Raw genomic sequence first — 19619 nt, forward strand, 5'->3', positions numbered from 1 at the left:
ATTGAACTTGGACTTCAATTTAGCATTTAGACAATTTTCTGTTCAATGGGTAATAATTAGTCACCCATAATTAATAATAAGTACTTATGACTTTCCTTTAAGCATTACTTTAACTTTCCTCTGGCCAAATATTAGATGTTTTCATTGGACTATTTTTTTCAAATTATATTGGATTCTGCTGTGTTGGAGTGAAGGTAGTTTTAAAGTTCAAATACTGTCCCACAGAGGTGAAACTCAAGAACTGAGCATAAGATGGGAATTGTAGCAAGCTCCACAGACAAATGTACAAGTGTAGATCACTTCTCAACCAGTAAAGAAAAGTTGGACATTTGAAAGCTGCATTCGTTTTCCAGGAAGAACAGAAATAAAATGCACTAACATTAGTTCACTCATATGCTTTTAGTTACTATTGAAAATTTCTCCTAAAACTTATAGTATTGAGGGTGAAAAATTATGCCGGAAAGTCATAGAAGGAGGAAGGATTATGCAAAGGAGGAAGGAGGAGGGAAGGAGGCATTGGAGGGACGGGCGGGGACGGCGGGGGAGGGAGGGCGGGTGGGCGGGAGGGACTAGGGAGTAAGGGGAGGGGGCTGGGCGGGCGGGGCTTCGTGTGCGGGCGTTGGGTGGGGCGGGCGGGGCGGGGGGGGGGTCGGGAGGGAGGGGGGGCGTGAGGGCAGGGAGGGACGGGAGGGAGGATGGAGGGAGGGAGAGTGTAGGTCTTGTGTTTCTTTCTTTCTGTCTTCTTTCTTTCTGTGCGTCGCTTTCTTTTCCTTCTTCCTTTCCTTTCCTTTCCTTTCCTTTCCTTTCCTTTCCTTTCCTTTCCTTTCCTTTCCTTTCCTTTCCTTCTTTCTTTCTATGTATAGCCAGAGCTAGTACCAAATTAGTGAAAAAATCAGGGAAAAATAATGGAAAATAAGGTAACTGTATTTGCTTTTTTGATGCTCCAGGGCCTACCTGATATAATATCATCAATGGCTACCTTTCTTCCTGAGATGATAAAATATGAGGTGATAAGGAAAGGTGGAAACATTCTTTATTGTACTATACATAGTTAATGTTATAATCTGTTATCCTGTAAGCGGGTCTTTATGTTTTTAACATGGAAGTAGGAAAGATATGTCAGCTCACTGGGGTGGTTAAGGGCAATGTAGTTGCATACTGGTTAAATTTCAGTACCCATGAACCCCTCAAGATACAGGGGTCTAGACAAACATTGACTCCATAATTTGGCTCCAATCCACTCTGCTAAATCCTAGGAAATCCGATTTTTTATTTGCTTTCAGGTATGTACCCTTAAAAGTCCCAAGTGACAAAGCAATAGCGTGGAACAAAATGGTTGCCTGGCATTTATGATTTCACTTCTAAAAAGATAAGTAAATTAAACTGCCTTATGCTTGCAATTTTAGGCTTTGCGTGTGTGTGAGAGAGAAAGAGAATTAAAAGAAATGTTTTTAATGTTTATTCTTGAGAGAGAGAGAGAGAGAGAGAGAGAGAGAGAGAGAGAGAGACAGCGTGAGCAGGGAAGGAGCAGAGAGAGAGGGAGACACAGAATCCGAAACAGGCTCTAGGCTTTGAGCTGTCAGTACAGAGACTGATGCGGGGCTTGAACTCACAAACCACAAGATCATGACCTGAGCCAAAGTCAGACGCTTTATCTATTGAGCCACCCAGGTGCCCTGAGAGAGAGAGAATTTAAAAAGGGATGTGTGGATGTGTGTGTGTGTGTGTGTGTGTGTGTGTGTGTGTGTGTGTCCATGTGATATCTACGTTTTGGAGAAGAAGTGGAGAATGGTCATCCAGGAAACCTATTATTATTTCTTCAGAGAAACAGAGGTTAGTGAATAAAGTGCTATAACTTGTGAATAAAAAAACACTGTATCTAAGGGGCGCCTGGGTGGCTCAGTAGGTTGAGGGTCTGACTTCAGCTCAGGTCATGATCTCGCAGTCTGTGGGTTCAAGCCCCGTGTCGGACTCTGTGCTGACAGCTCAGTGCCTGGAGCCTGCTTTGGATTCTGTGTCTCCCTCTCTCTCTGCGCCTCCCCTGCTCATGCTCTGTCTCTCTCTCTCTCTGTCAAAAATAAACATTAAAAAAATTAAAAAAAAATACTGTATCTCGTAAACAGGTGTCTTTTTCGTAAGAAGATGACATCTAGTTCTTGGATTGCTTCTTCTTGATTGTGTCTATCAGGTCCGTGTGGGGGAGAGTGGGGTTGCAAATGGCCAGGTTCTACAGCTCTACTAGTATGAGCTGCAAGGGATCAAGGCAGGAGTGATGCCCACTCCCCTCAAAGCCCACTCTCGAGGAGGAAATATAATCACTACTTACTGAACACCTGTACATGTGGTTTTTCTGAAGAATTTGATGTAGTGGTAATGTGACCACATATCCTGGCTTACTTAGGACAGTCCTGGTTGATACCCGTTGTCTCAAGGTAATTACCAATAGTGTCCCCATGCACTCACACAGATGACTTCATTTGAATGATAAATGTTATGGTCACCTTGTAGTGGAACACTAGAAGCAAGATCATCAGAATTGATGCTCTGTTTGGAGTGAGCAGTGAGCCAGCATAAAGAGATACCGGGGAGTAAGTACTCTTAATGGGCGAGATGAAATTTGGGTCGCTGAGTTATTGCTTGGAATGGCCTTCCACAACTTACTCAGTATAAGACAGTGGTCTGGCTGCAGGAAAGTGAACTATTTTATTGTTCTGGGCCCCAATTCTTCATTGGTAAAATGATCTTCTGGAATTGAAATTGTGCAAGGTCAACTGTGGCTCTAAAACAATCTCACACACAAAAAGGAAAATGCTTCTACAAAGATGGATAATGCAGGTAGCAAGTTAGCTGCTCAAAACATATTGCATTCTGTGGTGAAAACAAAGTGTCAGTATGTGCTCTGAGCCCTCTGAGGTTGTGATTTCGTGATCTTATTGAAATGAGGCAGAAATCTCAGTGCACTTTGATGGTTGTTATGGGAAAGGGTACCTGCAGTCAGCCTTGCCCCCTGCTTCATTTTAGATCTATGAATGTAGCTGATTTTAATGTTCCTTCCTTCTTGAACACCAGGGCCCCTTCCTTTTATCTTCATTTATACTTCTGGCATCTTTGTATAGAGACCGGTGTTAAGGGGCGCCTGGGTGGCTCAGTTGGTTAAGCATCTGGCTTCAGCTCAGGTGGTGATCTCATGGTTCATGAGTTTGAGCCCCGCATCGGCTCTGTGAAGACAGCTCAGAGCCTGGAGCCTACTTTGGATTCTGTGTCTCCCTCTCTCTGCCCTCTCCTGGTTGCACTGTCTCTGTCTCTGTCTCTTTCTCTCTCAAAATTCAACATTAAAAAAAAAAATAAAAAAAGAAATGCCTGTGCTAATGCTAGTAGTAAAAGGGTGAACTATTACAATAGCAACAAAATTATATTCCTATTCTCATGGAGATTATACACGAGAGGAAGAGGAGAGAGATGTTAGTCAATAATTTCAAAGTAGTTACAAGATTGCTGGTGTGATAAAGGCCAAGTGGAAGATGTCATGGTGCTTTAGGAGGGGGACTGACCATGTGGGAAGTGTTTTTAAAGAATTCACACTGGGAGGGGAGAGTGAAGAGCAGGGGAGAGGCTCTGTGTAGGAGGCTGTATTCATGGAAAATCTCAGCTCTGAAAGAGTGGGAGTGAGTCTGGGAAAACAAGGCACCAGAGGAGGTCACAGAGGCCGGCAGGGGCCATGTGGTAGAACGTGCAGTGGGTACCACTGAAGGGTTTTTAAGTTGGAGGATGGCCAGATGATACCTGCACTTTAAAAAGAACATTCTGGTTCCAGTGAAGGATGGACCACAAAAGGGCAGATAAAAATGGACATGACGGATGATTCAACTTGCACTTAGGTGGCAGGAGATGAGATGGACGGCCTGGAGATGTTTGGGAAGCAGAATTTATGAGAATTTGTGATGGATTGGATGTGAGTAGGGGAGAGAGAGGGAGTCATCTCAGACTTCTAGGTTTCCGGTATGTATATTTTTGGAAGTACTTTTCAGTGACATAGAGAACACTTGAAGTGACCAGGTTTTCTGGGGCAAAATCAGGAGTTTAAAATATAGTGATGTGGTGTTACGGGTTAATTTGTGTCCCCTCTCTCTGTCTCCTAAAAAAGATATGTTGGAATACTCCGGTAGCTCAGAATGTGATCTTATTTAGAGATAGGATCTTTGCAGAGATAATGAAGTTAAAACGAAATCATTAGGGTGGGCCCTAATCCATTATGGCTGATGTTTTTATAAGAAAGAAACATACGGCATAGAGGAAAGATTGAAGAGACACAGGGAGAAGATGACCCCACAGGCCAAGGAGAAAGGCCCACATGGATTGTTCCCTCAGAACGGTCAAAAGGAACCAACCCTGCAGACACCTTAATTTCAGATTTCTAGCCTCCAGAACCATGAGTCACTAAATTTCTGTTGTTTAAGCCACCCACTATGTGGTACTTTGTTACAGCAGTAACAGCAAACCAATATAGGTGGTAAATGCTAAATTATTAGAGAATTATAGTGGGGATACAACTTTCAATTTATGCCATATTTCATTTTTTATTTTTGACTCATATCTTTTTGCATTCCTATTTCATTTCATGTGGCTGTCCTCTCCTTGTCCTAAAATTTTCTTTTAGGTCTCTGAGATTCTCTAACAGATTCTGGAATAGGTGATGCACAAGGAGAGGGAGTAACCCATGACCATGACCTCTGCACTGCAAAAGAGTCAAGGTCTAGCAGAGCACAGCAGAGTAGGTGGGCTCCACATTTGCTGCAGGGCTGGAAGTCTCCCTGCAAAGCACTGTGTCTGGGTGAATTTGGACCAGTTCCTTGGGCCTCTCTCCAAGTGGAACTGGTGTTATCAGTTAGGGTCTCGCTAACAGGGAAGGCTGCCCAGATGGTAATGAAGATTCTCCTCCTTTTAGGGTATTAAAGGTGACAAGGGCCAAGGGAATCCCAAACTACTGTGTTTGTAGAGAGGGAGAAAAGTGAGTCCAATGTCTTATTTCATCAACTTTACAACGAATTGGGAGATGGGCTTGAACTTTGAATGAAAGCAACAACTAATAATAACTACCAAGTATCTATATTATTATTACTTAAAAATAATAATGTTTTTTTATTAAATTATGTCAAAGACATCAAAGCTCATGATAAGTGGAGGATGCCTGTGTTGAATCTTGTCACTAATCATAATTTACATTTCCCCCACACGTTCAAATTTCTTAAACATGCCTTTTCTTAAAAAATACTGGTTTAACTCATGACATTGTTGAAAAATTTTATCCATAGTGATTCTTTGGCAAATCAATGAATAGTGAAGATACTATATAGTTCGTAGGAGTTAACATTAATGTTTCCTGAAACTGATAAGAATAGTGTAAAAGGAAATCAACCACTAATAATTGGATTAGTTTACATGTACCCTGGTGTGAGAATTTCTTATTTGACCAAAATACAAAGCTGCTTTAGTTTAATAATTTTCATAATAAAATGTTGAGAAGAAATATTTTGAGATAGACCCACCAAATGATTCAAGGACATGCATGATAATGCATGATAAAGTCCTTACTCTGGAGAAGTGACAATCTGGAAAAATTACAGAAGAAAAAAAGACTCCTAATTTTCCAGTATTCCTTGGGTTTCATTTAGTGACTAAAATATGGACAGCATACTGGGGGCACCTGGGTGGCTCATTTGGTTACGCATCTGACTCTTGATTTTGGCTCAGGTCATGATCTCATGGTTCTGGTTGGTGGGATCAAACCCTATGTCAGGCTCTGTGGACAGCCCGATTGTTTCTCTCCCTCCCTCTCTGCCCCTTCCCTGCTTGTGCATTCTCTCTCAAAAATAGATAATTTTTCAAAAAAATGACTTAAAAAATATGGACAGCATCCTGGCTTAGAAACTCGCTTAAAAACTTTACTACACAGTTCCCAATTCATTAGTACCCCTGATGGGATTTTTCGTCTTGGTAAAGTAAACTAAGAAGACATTTTTGAAGAGTTATCGGGGTGGGAGAGGTAGGGGGTACAATTAGTTGACGTCTGCCTGCCAAGAAATCCGGGCAGCAGCAGGTGTCACCTAGGCTTGTTCAGACCTCAAGGACCGCTGAGCAGAAACAAGGTTGGTTATTTGGTCCCTGGATTAGGATTTCTGAAATGTTTCAACTTCAACTCACTCTGCTTAAAATATTCATCTGTTTAAAAAACAATTTTTTTTTTTAACGTTTATTCATCTTTTAGAGACAGAGAGAGACAGAGCATGAGCAGCGAAGGGGCAGAGAAATGGGGACACAGAATCTGAAGCAGGCTCCAGGTTCCTAGCCGCCAGCACAGAGCCTGACGCGGGGCTCGAACTCACGAACTATGAGATCATGACCTGAGTGGAAGTCGGACACACAACCAACTGAGCCACCCAGGTGCCCCCAAACTATTCATCTGTTTTAGGGGCACCTGGATGGCTCAGTTGGTTGAGTATCTGACTCTTGATTTCAGCTCAGGTCATGATCTCAGTTTTGTGGGTTTGGGCCCAGGGTCAGGCTCTGCGCTGGCAGCATGGAGCCTGCTTGAAATTCTCCCTCTCTCTCTACCCTTCCCCTGCTCGCACTCTCTCTCTCTCAAAATAAATAAATAAACTTCAAAAAACATTTCCGTTTTATACCAATAAAGCAATAGGAAAAAGTACATTTGAATTATTAAGTATCTCATTTCTATTTTCAAAAGTTAAATTATAGGTTATAAATGCAGGTTGAGGATGTCTACAAGAAAAACAGTTTTAGATATGGGTACACAGCATTGCTGGAACACTTAACCGTTGCTAGTTTTTTGGTAACATAAGCAGATTTAGTTTCTTTTTTCTCTGAGACAGAAAAAACAATCTCAGAGTCTGTTCTGGGAATCCTGGGTGTATGAAGGGGGAGAGGAGGGTTCTGGGGCTGCAACTACAGGCTGTTCTTGTTCCTATTTATAAATTCTTACCAAACGAGTTTTTTTTTTAAATGCAAAAGGATCATTAATACTGACAATAATACCAAAGGAACTTATGACAGCAATCTGAATAACTGAACCAGAATTCTGGTGTTAAACTTAATCTGTTATGACACTGTCACATATACTTGTGACAGGGGAGGAAATCTAGTTGAATTCCTTATAGAATCCCCAGGACACAGAGTTTTGGGGGGTCAAGCGCATCATTGTTCAAATATTTGCATTTTTTTTTTCAACATTTATTTATTTTTGGGACAGAGAGAGACAGAGCATGAACAGGGGAGGCGCAGAGAGAGAGGGAGACACAGAATCGGAAGCAGGCTCCAGGCTCTGAGCCATCAGCCCAGAGCCCGACGCGGGGCTCGAACTCATGGACCGCGAGATCGTGACCTGGCTGAAGTCGGACGCTTAACTGACTGCGCCACCCAGGCGCCCCAAATATTTGCATTTTGAGTTCTTGCTTGGCTCAGGAAAATCCTGAATGATTGGTGATCATTTTATCTTATTTGAACTGGTGCAGCAAGGGAAGGTATCCAAAACAGTAACCTGCAAGTTGCCTTGCACAAACTAGATGCTCGATGGCTGTCGAAAAATGTGAAAGATGGCACTTATTTGATTGCTTTTCAAGGGAAAAAAAACTTTAATTTTTTTTAATGTTTCTTTTTGAAAGAGAGAGACACACAGAGACAGAGTGAGAACGGGGGAGGGGCAGAGAGGCAGAAACAGAATCTGAGACAGGCTCCAGGCTCTGAGCTGTCAGCACAGAGCCTGATGCGGGGCTCAAACCCACGAACTGTGAGATCATGACCTGAGCCGAAGTCTGACGCTCAACCATCTGAGCCACCCAAGTGCCGCAAGGGAAAAACAAACAAACAAACAACAACAACAAAAACCTTTAAACACATTAATGAAGGAGACCCAGAGATATGAAGAACAACCTAAGGCAGAGCAGAGAATAAGGAAAATCAGTAGCAGATTTGTGTTCTGAGATCCCAGCCTGAGGGATTGCTTTGCAGGCGGGACTGGATGCACAGCCTGGTGGACTCTCTGGTATCTGTATAATCTCATCTGCCAAATAATGACGGTTCCAATTGGAAACAGACAGGATGAACTCAGGAATGGTAGGAGTGTGAGTGTCAGTACTTAAGTGACTTGTTTGAGAAAGGGAAGATAAAAGGATCTGAATGTTTCTCATTACCAAAATTTTAAAATTCCATCCAATTCCTATAAAAATTTGTATATTTCCCATTTGTTCTTTATTCCTATTTAAAAAAAAAAAACACACATTCTCTCTCCTCTTACAGATCTTTCAGTGTAGCAAGGAGATGGATAAACTGAGAAGAGGGTGGACACAGTTGATGGGATTCTGGGAGTCATCCCAGGACCTGTTAATTGAACTACACCTGCAGGAAAAACATTTCTATTTTCTCCTCTTTTGCAGAACCAGTCCAGCTCTCTTTGTTACATCTTCTGCTCAAGGTTATAATCCCAGGCACCAGAGCATATTAACATGAACAGATGCCCAGTCTCTGATCTGAATATTCAGTATCCTTATCAATGGTGATGGTAATAATTGACTGTATTCATCACTAAGAGTGTGCTGTTATTTCTTATTTTTTTCAAAGAGCCAACTCTTCCTGAGGATCCTTTTTAATAATATGATGCTTTCTTATTTGTGCTCACTATACTGAAATCTGCCCTATCAATTAGAAAGTCCATTGACCTCTAAAATATGATGAATAAGGTACTCAGATCATTCCCACTTCTCTAAACTTAATTAAATCCACTGGTTTGTACAGAAATATAATGAAAAGATCTTGAGGGGTTGTGAATTCTTGAAGATCCAATAGTCACTGATAAATGTCCTCTGAGTGCAAAAGGTGTGCAAAATGGACCATGGGCAGAAGGGATACATTGCCACAAAGTAACATCATGAGATAAAGTGAATCATACTTTGAAGTAGGAAGGCTCAGGAAAATACTCTATACATTTGGATAAGATATTTCAAACAAGGAAAATCATCTTCTGTTCTCGCTTTTGTTCTAAATAATACGAAAGGGGTTGCTCCATAATGTTTTGTTTGCCAGAAAGTTTGATTAGTCTTCATTCAGAAAAAGATTATCTTCACTTATCAACTAGTAAAGGAACCATATTATGCTGTCCACTTTCTTGGAATATGAGAGATGATGGCTTTGTACTGGTGAAATAACTGACCCAATTTGAACTTGAAGTACAGAATCAAAGCCGAAGAGTTTGCCTAGTAGATGTTTTATGCATTTAAAAAAGTTACGTTTGGTGCTTAGCACAGTGTCCAGCATAAGGTATTTTTAAACATCTTTTGAGTTTTTAAAATGAAAAATTTACCTCCCCTGAAAATAAACAGAAAAGAAGGTATTTTTCAGTACTTCCTCTTTAGAACACTGGTGTCAAATAATGTGGTCAATCCCAACAACTACTGAAACCTTAGAAATATTTAACACTTATATTCAAGATAAATAAATCCAAATTAGATTGAATAAGGCTTGGTTAAGTTAAACTGTTGTTTTGGGCTCAGTGGGCCTTGCCTACTAACTAAAGAGCAAGTAGGACCTGGTGTTGAAAGGTAGGAAGATGAAAGCAAACACACAATCTTGTTAGGCTGCCAGAGTATTCTCTCTATTAAAACAGACTGCAGAATAACGGGAATTGACCCCCCAAACCAAGAGCACACTGTACACACTGTATGTTAGTCAACCTGACAATAAATTCTATTAAAAAAATAGTGAAAGTAAAAAATTACAAATAAAATAAGATGAAATAAGGGAACCAAAAAAAAAAAACAAAAACAAAACAAAACAAAAAAACAACCAAAAACCACCCAACAAACAAAAAACAGACTGCAAGCGTGATTGCAACTATATCGATCTTGAAACAAAGACCTTAAACATCTTGAGGCAGAATTAATAACAGGCAATCACTATTATTAAGGATCATAAAAATTTTAAAAATATAACAAAACCTAAAAAAAAAAAAAAGAAAAAAAACCCAGTCAAATCCAAGAGCTCTTCAGCATTCATTATTTCCTTATACTTCAAGTCAAGTGGGTAAAGAGAACTAGAGACTTATTTCTGAAGTCTTTCCATTTGAAATGTGCATGGAAAACAGAATTACAAAATAATAATTTGAAGATAGTACTTTATCCATTCATCAGTTGATGGACATTTGGGCTCTTTCCATAATTTGGCTATTGTTGAAAGAGGTGCTATAAACATTGAGGAGAGCACTTGTTGGGATGAGCACTGGGTGTTGCATGTAAGTGATGAATCACAGGAGTCTACCCCCAAACAATAAATTATATTAAAAAATAAATAAATAAAAATAAAAAATAAAGTAATACACAAATTGTGGAGATCAGAAAATATAGAGGTATGTAAAGAACATGTAAATTTTGTAATGCAGAAACTAACCAAATCATGTAGTGTATATAGAGAAAGAGTTGAAAAAAAAAAAAAAAAGAAAGATAGTACTGAAAAATATGGGAAGAATATATTATGCATATAATCTACTTTAGGTAGGAATTTCTTTATCAAAATTCCCTTAAGGATTCTTAATGCCGTTAGGAATGGCAGCCCCTGAGGTTTCTGGAGTATAGATATTTAACACTGTAAGGTGTTGTTCCATACATTCTTCCATGTTATTCTCAGGCATGGATGTGAGGTGGGTCAGATGTCATTATCCTTGTTTTCCAGAAAAAAAAAAAAAAAAAAAGACTGCCAGAGATCCCAGAGTTGATAATATTAACTATAAGGATAAGAAATCTGAACTTTTCCCCTTAGCTACAAAAATTCATCAGTACCCCACCAGCCTTATATGGAAGGAGGTAGCCTAAAAATCAGGGGAAATAGTTTTGCAGGCATTGATTAGGCACTGTCTTTTTTTTTTTTTTTTTTTAACTTGTAGATAAAATAGATTGTTTGCCTTCATTTGAATTTTGTGGCTACAGCTTTATTCTTTCCAAATGCACATGAAAGACACTTATGTACAGAGAACTGAAGAGACAGCAGAAGAAAAGCTTGTTTATCACAAACAATTAGGCAGAGCCACTGAGTGATGGGAAATGGTTCCAGGCCTGGAAGATAGCAGCAGATACGAAGGAATTGATTCCAGTGGAAGCCTCCCCACCCCAAATCCCAGTGCATGCCTTGGGGTCAGTTAGACATTGGTTTGCATTCAGATCCCTACTTATAAGGTGTGCATCCTCGGGTAAGTGTTTTCTCATCTTTTACACAAGTTATTGCTTAAATTTTTATTGTTCACATCTACAGCGTTCTTTTCAATTAACAATATGTCACCTAATTATGGAGCTTCTTTTTATTTAAGAAAGTTGCTGTCTGCTATAAAGAAGTTGAAATTTAATTTCTTGTGAGGTTTTGGGTTAAAAAATAGAGCAAAGTTTGAGTGCTTTTCAAAGCAAATTCACTCAGCAGGAGATTCTTGGAAAGAGAAGGCATCTTTTATAAACATAAGCATGAAATTTAGTCAACATAGGAAACCACATGGTGATTTAAAATACTATCACACTGCCAACCTTGTTCCTGAGAGTATATATAACTATTTATGGTATATTCCTAAAACAGAACAATTGCTATTATTACTCTGAGATAGAAGCAAACATTAAACATCCCTGCCCCAGACCACCAATTACTTTAGTACTTTTAAAAAGAAAAGATGACATCTGATCAAGGATATTATTGGATTTATTAATCTTCAGAGAACTGCACAGGCTATATTTTAAAATTCTAAAATATGAAGCCATTTTTTTTTCATATTTTTCAACTTAACTCTGTACGTAGTAAGAGTTAAGTGACCAAACACAGCATATCACCTGAATAATGCAACAGAAAAAACAATGGAGTCCTTAGCAAGCAGAGACAAAGAGAGCTGCTATTTAATGCATTCTATGTTAGCCCTATCACCCTACTGCAAATGTTTCACATATAATCAGAAATGTCAAGACAAGCACATATTGTGCTTTTAGGACACTGTGTCTACACATGACACTTGAAAACGTCCAATCAGCTGAATGAGTAAAAATCCAATGTTATTAGTAATAATTCTGAATCTTTAAGCTAAAATTTCACAAAGATTTCATGATAATTCTCCAGAAATGCCTATCACCCTAATTACTCTAGGACTTCCTTTCCTGGGCCCTGATGTTTTGGGGGATCTATTTGGACCATATTGATGTCCATGATTAGATATAGGTCTTTTTATGCTTTAAAAATACTGCCTAGTAGTTATGACATTTTATACTGTGTTTGACAATGTGAGTCTCAAAATCAACCTCTTGGGCTTTGTAATATTTATTTCATAAAACGTTTTAATAAATACAAACATCTTCCAGTATTTTACATGTTTCAAATTACTAAAGGTGTTAGTTTAATGTCATGGGAAAATTCCCAGTATTAAAAAATTTTTATATCTACACCCTATCTCTGTACTGAATGACCTATGTTTTTCATTGTAAAAGTAATTCATGTTTGTGGTATCTTTAAAGAGTAAAAGCATACAGACAAGTAGGAAGTAGAAAACATTCATCTTTCTTTTTAGCCACCCCTTCTTCCCAGAGAATTTCAGAGCCTTCTGGAAATTGGTAAAGTGCACTTCAGATGCCCTTTTTACAGTGTTTGGCATAGCTATGTGTATGGCAAGGATCTGAATGAATGATTTGAGATACTGGTTTCAGATTCTGTCAACAGTCTTTTTACGTTGTACACACAATAACATCTGTGTAGCTTTAAAAGAAAAAAGGGAAACTAAAATGAAAATCATAGTAGACTTAAAAGGCAACTAACCTTTTTCCACCTCATTCAGATTAGCAGCTGGCAGCGACAAAGACAGAAGAGACAAAAGACTTTTTACATTGCAGTACAACAGCAGAGCACACGAAGCCAATGTGCGGCATTAACAGAGAAGCCAAGGGTGAGAGCAAACTAAAGCAAGGCTCAGATTTCTTACCTACGGCAGGGCCACACGCACAAACATGGAGTAAATGAGGCAAAAGGTAAATGCCATCCCAGGCAGCGAGAGGTCTGCATCTCAACGAGTTCATTTAACAACCAGCAGGTTTACTTTTTAAGACGTGCACTTCATGGTTTGTGTGTGGGCATCGGAGGTTCGGAAAATGAAGAAATAACGGCACAAAATGGAAAAGCTAAAATGGTCTGAATATTTTCCACAAAATACTTTCTAAGTCCTTACATGCCCAATTTGTATGGAAGCTTTCATTTCCTGAACTGATGTCATCCCATTAAGTAATACCGTGGTTTAGACTGAGACCAACTTTGTGTCATCTTTGTATATGGTCCCATGAGAATAGTGTTAGGAAGCACAGTCTTGACGTAGCTGATCCAGGGTTCTGACTCTCAGGAAACATGCGAAAACATATTTTTCGATTCAAACAACTAAGTTCATACCAGAGCTTGAGAATAAGTGTCAAGTTTTTCAGCTTTGCAGGGATGCTATATACACGATTCTCATTTTTCTAGGTTTTGAGCTAATATACTTTCTAATTTATAACTTGAGGAATTCCATAAAAATATACCTCCAAGATATGCACTCTTTTTAGGAAGGATATAATAATGATTAAAAACAAAAACAATTTTGCAAGCTGAAATTAACACCCCAGACTGAATTTTTAAATTATTTAATTATTCCAGAGTCCTACTTCCTGAATCCTTAGCATTTAAATTTAAAATCCTTAAAATTTAATTTAAAATCACAGTGAATTAAAATTTCCAAAAATTAATCCTCTGAAAAATACTAGCAAGCAACAGTCATATTATGCAACTAGAAGGACAGAGGATGGCTTGAGTTAGGTAGAAAAGAATAGTTTTGGTAACCCAGGTGGGAAAAGTATTGCAAAGATTTAGATAATAAAAAACAATACTGACCCTTAAAAATTATGTTGTCGATCCCTGCAGCAGGAAAGAACGGAGAGTTTTCTCCTCTAATAAATCAATCACTATTTACTGTGGTGTTTTGGTCACAAGGGCTTAAATAAATTTAATTTCCCAATGGCAGTTCATTCTATCGTACAGCCTACCCATCACATAGTAAGTTCTCTGTCAGACTGCTTTCGGGTCTTTGAATTTCCTCCGTTAGCAACGTGATGTCCATTTCTGAGTCTTGACACAGGTGCCAACGGTAAAACCTTTCACCATAATAATTTACAACCTTTTCCTATGAAGTTTTATTTGTTACTACTAACCAGTTCACTTTCTCATTGTTTGCCTCTGGGGGTACAGAGTAAAACATCTCCAAACAGAAAAGCAACTTCTGACTTGAGTGATTTGTAAACAATGACAACATGATTATATTCCCTGAGCACAGCACGGTTTCTCTTCCCAGGTCTCATACTCATTAATCAGATTCCAAACTTAAATCTGAAACAATATAGCCACATTATTAAAAAAAAAAAAAAATCCTCCCTAACTGCAGGCTTGGATGAAGTGTGATATGAAACTCTAGAGTCCAATTTATACTTCCTATAATTAAAGGCCACTTATGTGCCACTCATTTCAAAATCTGCAGATGGTTGCTTGATATTTTGTAAATGAGCTCGTTTCACATGTGGACCAAAATACTACAGCTAATGGGTGAGTATGTGCCCAGTTTAGATATCTGCTCTAATGCCAACTGTCAAACTCCTTGTTGTCCCCAAGACCCAGCCCAGTGACAGTGGTAATATCTCCATGTTTTGTACACTGTGAGCTTTCTACTGAGTTCAGTATTTTTGTTAATTCTTTGCCCAAATTAAGGCAAACCAGTATTTGCAATAGCTATGACTAAAAACATCTAAGAGTCTCAGTTCCTGTTGAGAACCGTGATTCTGGACAGATAGTCATGGCAGGTTCCCACATGATGGCCTTTATAGATGTCACATTTTGGCTAAAAAGCGGTTTTGCTAAACTTTGGGGTTTTTTGATGTGTTTCATAAAAAGAGATCTGACACGGGGAAAATGAGGCTTCATAACACTTCTAGAGGAAGTTGCAGTGAACTGGATCACTTAGGATGGAGAAAACGTGATCAAGAGGAGAAGGTACAGGAAGGAAGCTTGGAAGAGAAGGTAAGGTGAAGACTCAAAAGAAATGGGTAAGAAATAAGATACAGCAAATCTAAAGCCAAAGCCGGTGGACCCCTCTCCAAACCAACTGAGGAGAGTTTGCCACCTTCTGTAAATTATCATAAAAAAGGCGTCTAAGAACCTGAATACAAAGTGCTTTCAAGCCTCGGTTTTCATCAGGGCATATAGATAAATTCTTGGTCTCTGTGCTCAGGAGCACACTGACTAATCCAAATGTGCTTGAAATGCTTAGGTCCAGTTTAGCCTGGTCAAGTGGAGGTAAGTTTAAAGAGGCTTCCAAAAATTAAGCCCTTAAGATAATGATTAGAACAATGAGAGGAAAACAGAACTTCTCTCTCCTAAGAAGGTACTAGGTAACAGATTTTAGTGCAAACATCGGGCTTCTTGTTCAAGTCTAAGTTAGCTCAGCCAAGAAAACTCAAATTCTCAGGGTAGCTCCAAGGGCCCCAGGATCTGTCTGTGCATGCAGGCCATTGGCAACTCTCTGAGGTGTGACACAAGTAATATTAGTGTGAATGTCAAAGCTATGTAGCACCTACACTTCCCAACCATTTTAGAATGAGTACCTGTTGAATATATTTGCTATCCTTTATTAATGTGAAATATCAAAGAATTCAAACTAGTCACTAAGGGGTCCAAGGCTGCATATATGTAATAGAACAATTATGATACAACATGTTCAAATTCCTACTGGAAACTTAGTATATTACACTATATGACATCAGATGCTTCACTGGTGTGAAAAAAAACCCAAAACAAACAAATATGGAAAAGGCAGGTTCAAAGGCACTCAAACAAATCTGGGATATCAAAATAGAATGCTTGTTTTTTATCTAGCATTTTCCCATCAGGAAAAGTACTTATTGAAATGCAAAGTTTGTGTATTCCATAAAGCTTACATTTCAATGCTACCCTGACAAGTCTCTGGGAAAGTGAATCATACAGATGTGCTCTCATCTTTTCATGTTTAGAGATGTTAACCTCAGTCATCTACCCAGTTATCTTATCCTCTGCTATTCTTAACTATGTATTGAATCATATGGAAATACATAGTTAATGAAAAATACCCATCAAAATGAAAATGGTAACTTTGAACAGAGTCACAGAATCTACTTCCCCATCTTTTCTTGTAAATCGAATGTGTAACATTCTCTTTTCTCCATCAACTTTAAAACTAAGTGGTTTATTAAGGAAACGAGATAGCAACTATTTCACTTCTTATTCATAGCCACCAAAATCCATCAAAATAGATATATTGACATAACAGGGTTAGCCGAAGCTTGATGTTGCCTTTATAGCAAATTGGTTTGTGCAGGGAAGTTTATCAGTTCAGACAGAGTTATGAAATTTATCACCTTAAAATACGAAACGTCAGGAAAAAGGTGATAATCATGAGATTATCCAATGTGCTCAATATCTTCCTGATTCTGTTTTATTTTGAAGGACAGGAGTTACTAGAGGAAAACATTCACTAGTGAAGAAACACCTAGGGACACAAGTAATCTCAAATGCTTAATTGTGTTTTGACTGTGAAAAAGTGGCCTCTTTTCCATATGTATTGGTGGGTTGGTTTGCACAGGAGAGGTGAAAATGCTTTACAGTTGTGGGAATAAAAGCTTCAGAATGGTAACTTTTGCTGGGTAGCATGACTTTATGTAGATGTCTGTGGTTTGAGCTTGCTGCATCTTTTATTTGGTTGATCCAAACCATTTTTGTCTGTTATTCACATTACATCTAATTTTCAAAACACCTACCGGTTATGGAATAATACAATGCTTACTATACGCATACGACACAGGGCCACTGATGCTTTCAAACAGGTACACTACTGATGGCACAGCATTTTCGCTTCTCCTTACCTGTGTACTCAGGTGGGCAAAGGCACGTGTAGTTGTTAATTCCATCGACGCACGTAGAGTTATTTTCACAATCGTTATCTTCACAGTCATCAACATTGACTTCACAATTTTCTCCTTCAAATCCATCAGCACAAATACACCTGAACACCAGGGGAGAAAAGACCAAAAAAAAAAAAAAAACCAAACAAACAAACAAACAAAAAAAAACAACGAAAATAAAACAACAAAAAAGCACGTCTTTGCTGCATTTTAGAACTATATAGTCTAAATACTGAAAAAAGCTAAACATGCTCATCCATTACAGACATTTTAACTGTTACGAAATTAAACTTCAAAGTACTTTTAAAAGACATGTAGTAGGTATGAGTTTAAAGTAGTATCCCCCAAATCAGAAACAATTTGAAAAAAGAGAAGCTTTGCCGGCTGCAAGATGGCAAATAGCCCCATAGTCCTATAAGTCAATATATCCAATGTATTTGCAGGTCTAAAACACAAGCAAGGTTTACAGCCCTAGATACATTGATCTCAAGTTGTGCTCTAATAAAATGATTCATGCTTCTCTGCTCATTAATGAGGAGCAACTGGGTCTGACATTAAATTTTTTTTAATGTTTATTTAGTTTTGAGAGAGAGAGGGGGGGGAGAGAGCGTGAGCAGGGGAGGGGCAGAAAGACAGCGAGCACAGAACCTGAAGCAGGCTCCATACTTTGAGCTGTCAGCAACGAGCGCAATGTGGGGCTCAAACCTATGAACCATGAGATCATGACCTGAGCCGAAGTCAGATACTTAACACACTAAGCCACCCAGAAGCCCCGGTTCTGACTTTAAAAATTACACCACTTTCCGGCGCCTGGGTGGCTTAGTTGGTTAAGTGTCCCACTCAGCTCAGGTCATGAGCTTGAGGTCCATGAGTTAGAACCCCATGTAGGGCTCTATGCTGACAGCTCAGAGCCTAGAGGCTGCTTTGAATTTTGTGTCTCCCTCTCTCTCTGCCCCTGCCCCTCCCACGCTCTCTCTCTTTCTCTCTCTCAAAGGTAAATAGACATTAAATAAAATAAAGAAAAAAAATTACAACACTTTCTATCCTAGCAGTAATGTCTTCCATATCTCAAAGCAAAAAAAAAAAAAAAAAAAAAAAAAAAAAATCTGAAAATAAAATTACATCTTCCTTGTCATTATAAAATGTAAATGTTCTCTTTAAGTCTCAACAAATACAATATTTTTCAATGACATAAAATATTGTACATTTATTTTCAATAGGTATCAGGATAATCTTTGAGTAAAGTCTTACTGAAAAAAGAGACCATTTCATAAGAGAATGCAGAAATGAAGAATACTTACTGTAAAAAGTGATATTTCTAACAAGCTATGTAGTAGATTAACATTCTTATGTGAAATTATTACTGTCATTATAAGAACTCTATTTCATAATTCATGAAGTACATCTGAAGTAATTGTACTGTATGATTAAATAACTCCAGATTAAAAATGTTCACAGAATGTTTGTCTACTCATTTTGTGGCCTGGAAATGAATCATTAATTTTCTGTTCCAGTGGGACCTACGTCTTATCATTACACACTGTCTGTGAAAGCAATACACAAAACAGATGAATATGCATCTTGAAGTAGGAGACTATTGGCTATTAATTAGCATAATAGAGCTACTACTCTGTCTTGACCTAATCTGACTATATGAATCATAATGCATGCACGTGCATATGTTTAAAAATTCTTGATTTTATAGCATCCTGAGCTGGGAATACTGTAATGTTTGTTTTTCATATTACAATATCTCCGAGAAGGACGAATGCATATTGTTCTGATGAACACATTTCTGGCATTCTTTTAGGAATAACACCCTTTGATTTGAAAAGGAAAATGAATGTTTGCTTAGTTATTCTTGTTCCAATGCTTCAGACAGAATATTAGAGTCCAGTGACCTACCAGAATCCATCTTTTTCTCCTTCCTTTAAGTGGCAAGTTCCTCCATGTTTACATGGGTTACTGATGCATGCATGAATAGGAACATCACAGTCCTGCCCCTGGAGAAGGAATGGCCAAGTAAAGTCAAGTACAGATCTCAGTACGTAGAGAAAACACAATGGAATGACGAGGACCCACCGAAGAAAGCTATGTTTTCAGATGATGTCTCCCTTAAAAGTTTCTACTTACCTTGAAACCATACGGACATGTGCAGCGATAAAAGTCAACTGGGTCATTGTTACAGGTGCCATCATTTTTACAAGGATTTGATAAGCAGGGATTACATTTAGCTAGAATATTGACATCCACGGGACCTGAAAATTAATTTAAAAACATAAGAAATTGATACCTTGTATTTTTAGTTCACTTATTTACATGCCTTAATATAACAGTAGATTTTGTACAAAAAATATTGGTCACATATCTATATGTATTTCTCTTCCGTGAATAAAATAGAAATCTGCATCATCATATAATGTTCAAGAATGCAACAGGAGACCATCTCATTGAGAGCTGTGGTGAGACCGTCCAACTTCAGAGTGGGACTATGGGTTGTGATCTTAGGTGGTAAGGATCTGATGTTAGTGATGCAAGTGTCACGGGGTTGATCCCCTCAGAGGTTAACTAGTCTATGTGGATGCA

General features: G+C 38.5%; 1 protein-coding gene across 2 annotated transcripts in view; it reads right to left on the reverse strand.

Moving 5' to 3' along the window:
- Positions 1-19619, reverse strand: part of SLIT2 (slit guidance ligand 2) — a 377203-nt gene that overhangs the window by 33156 nt on the left and 324428 nt on the right. For both annotated transcript variants that reach the window (XM_030314130.1, XM_030314128.1), the window contains 3 exons: positions 19167-19291; positions 18939-19036; positions 16995-17134 (listed from right to left, as the gene is read on the reverse strand). In XM_030314130.1, the coding sequence (XP_030169990.1) occupies positions 16995-17134; positions 18939-19036; positions 19167-19291 (363 nt within the window). The remainder of the gene's footprint in view (positions 1-16994; positions 17135-18938; positions 19037-19166; positions 19292-19619) is intronic.

The sequence above is a fragment of the Lynx canadensis genome, chromosome B1 (genome assembly GCF_007474595.2).
Source record: "Lynx canadensis isolate LIC74 chromosome B1, mLynCan4.pri.v2, whole genome shotgun sequence".
Lineage (NCBI taxonomy): Eukaryota > Metazoa > Chordata > Mammalia > Carnivora > Felidae > Lynx > Lynx canadensis.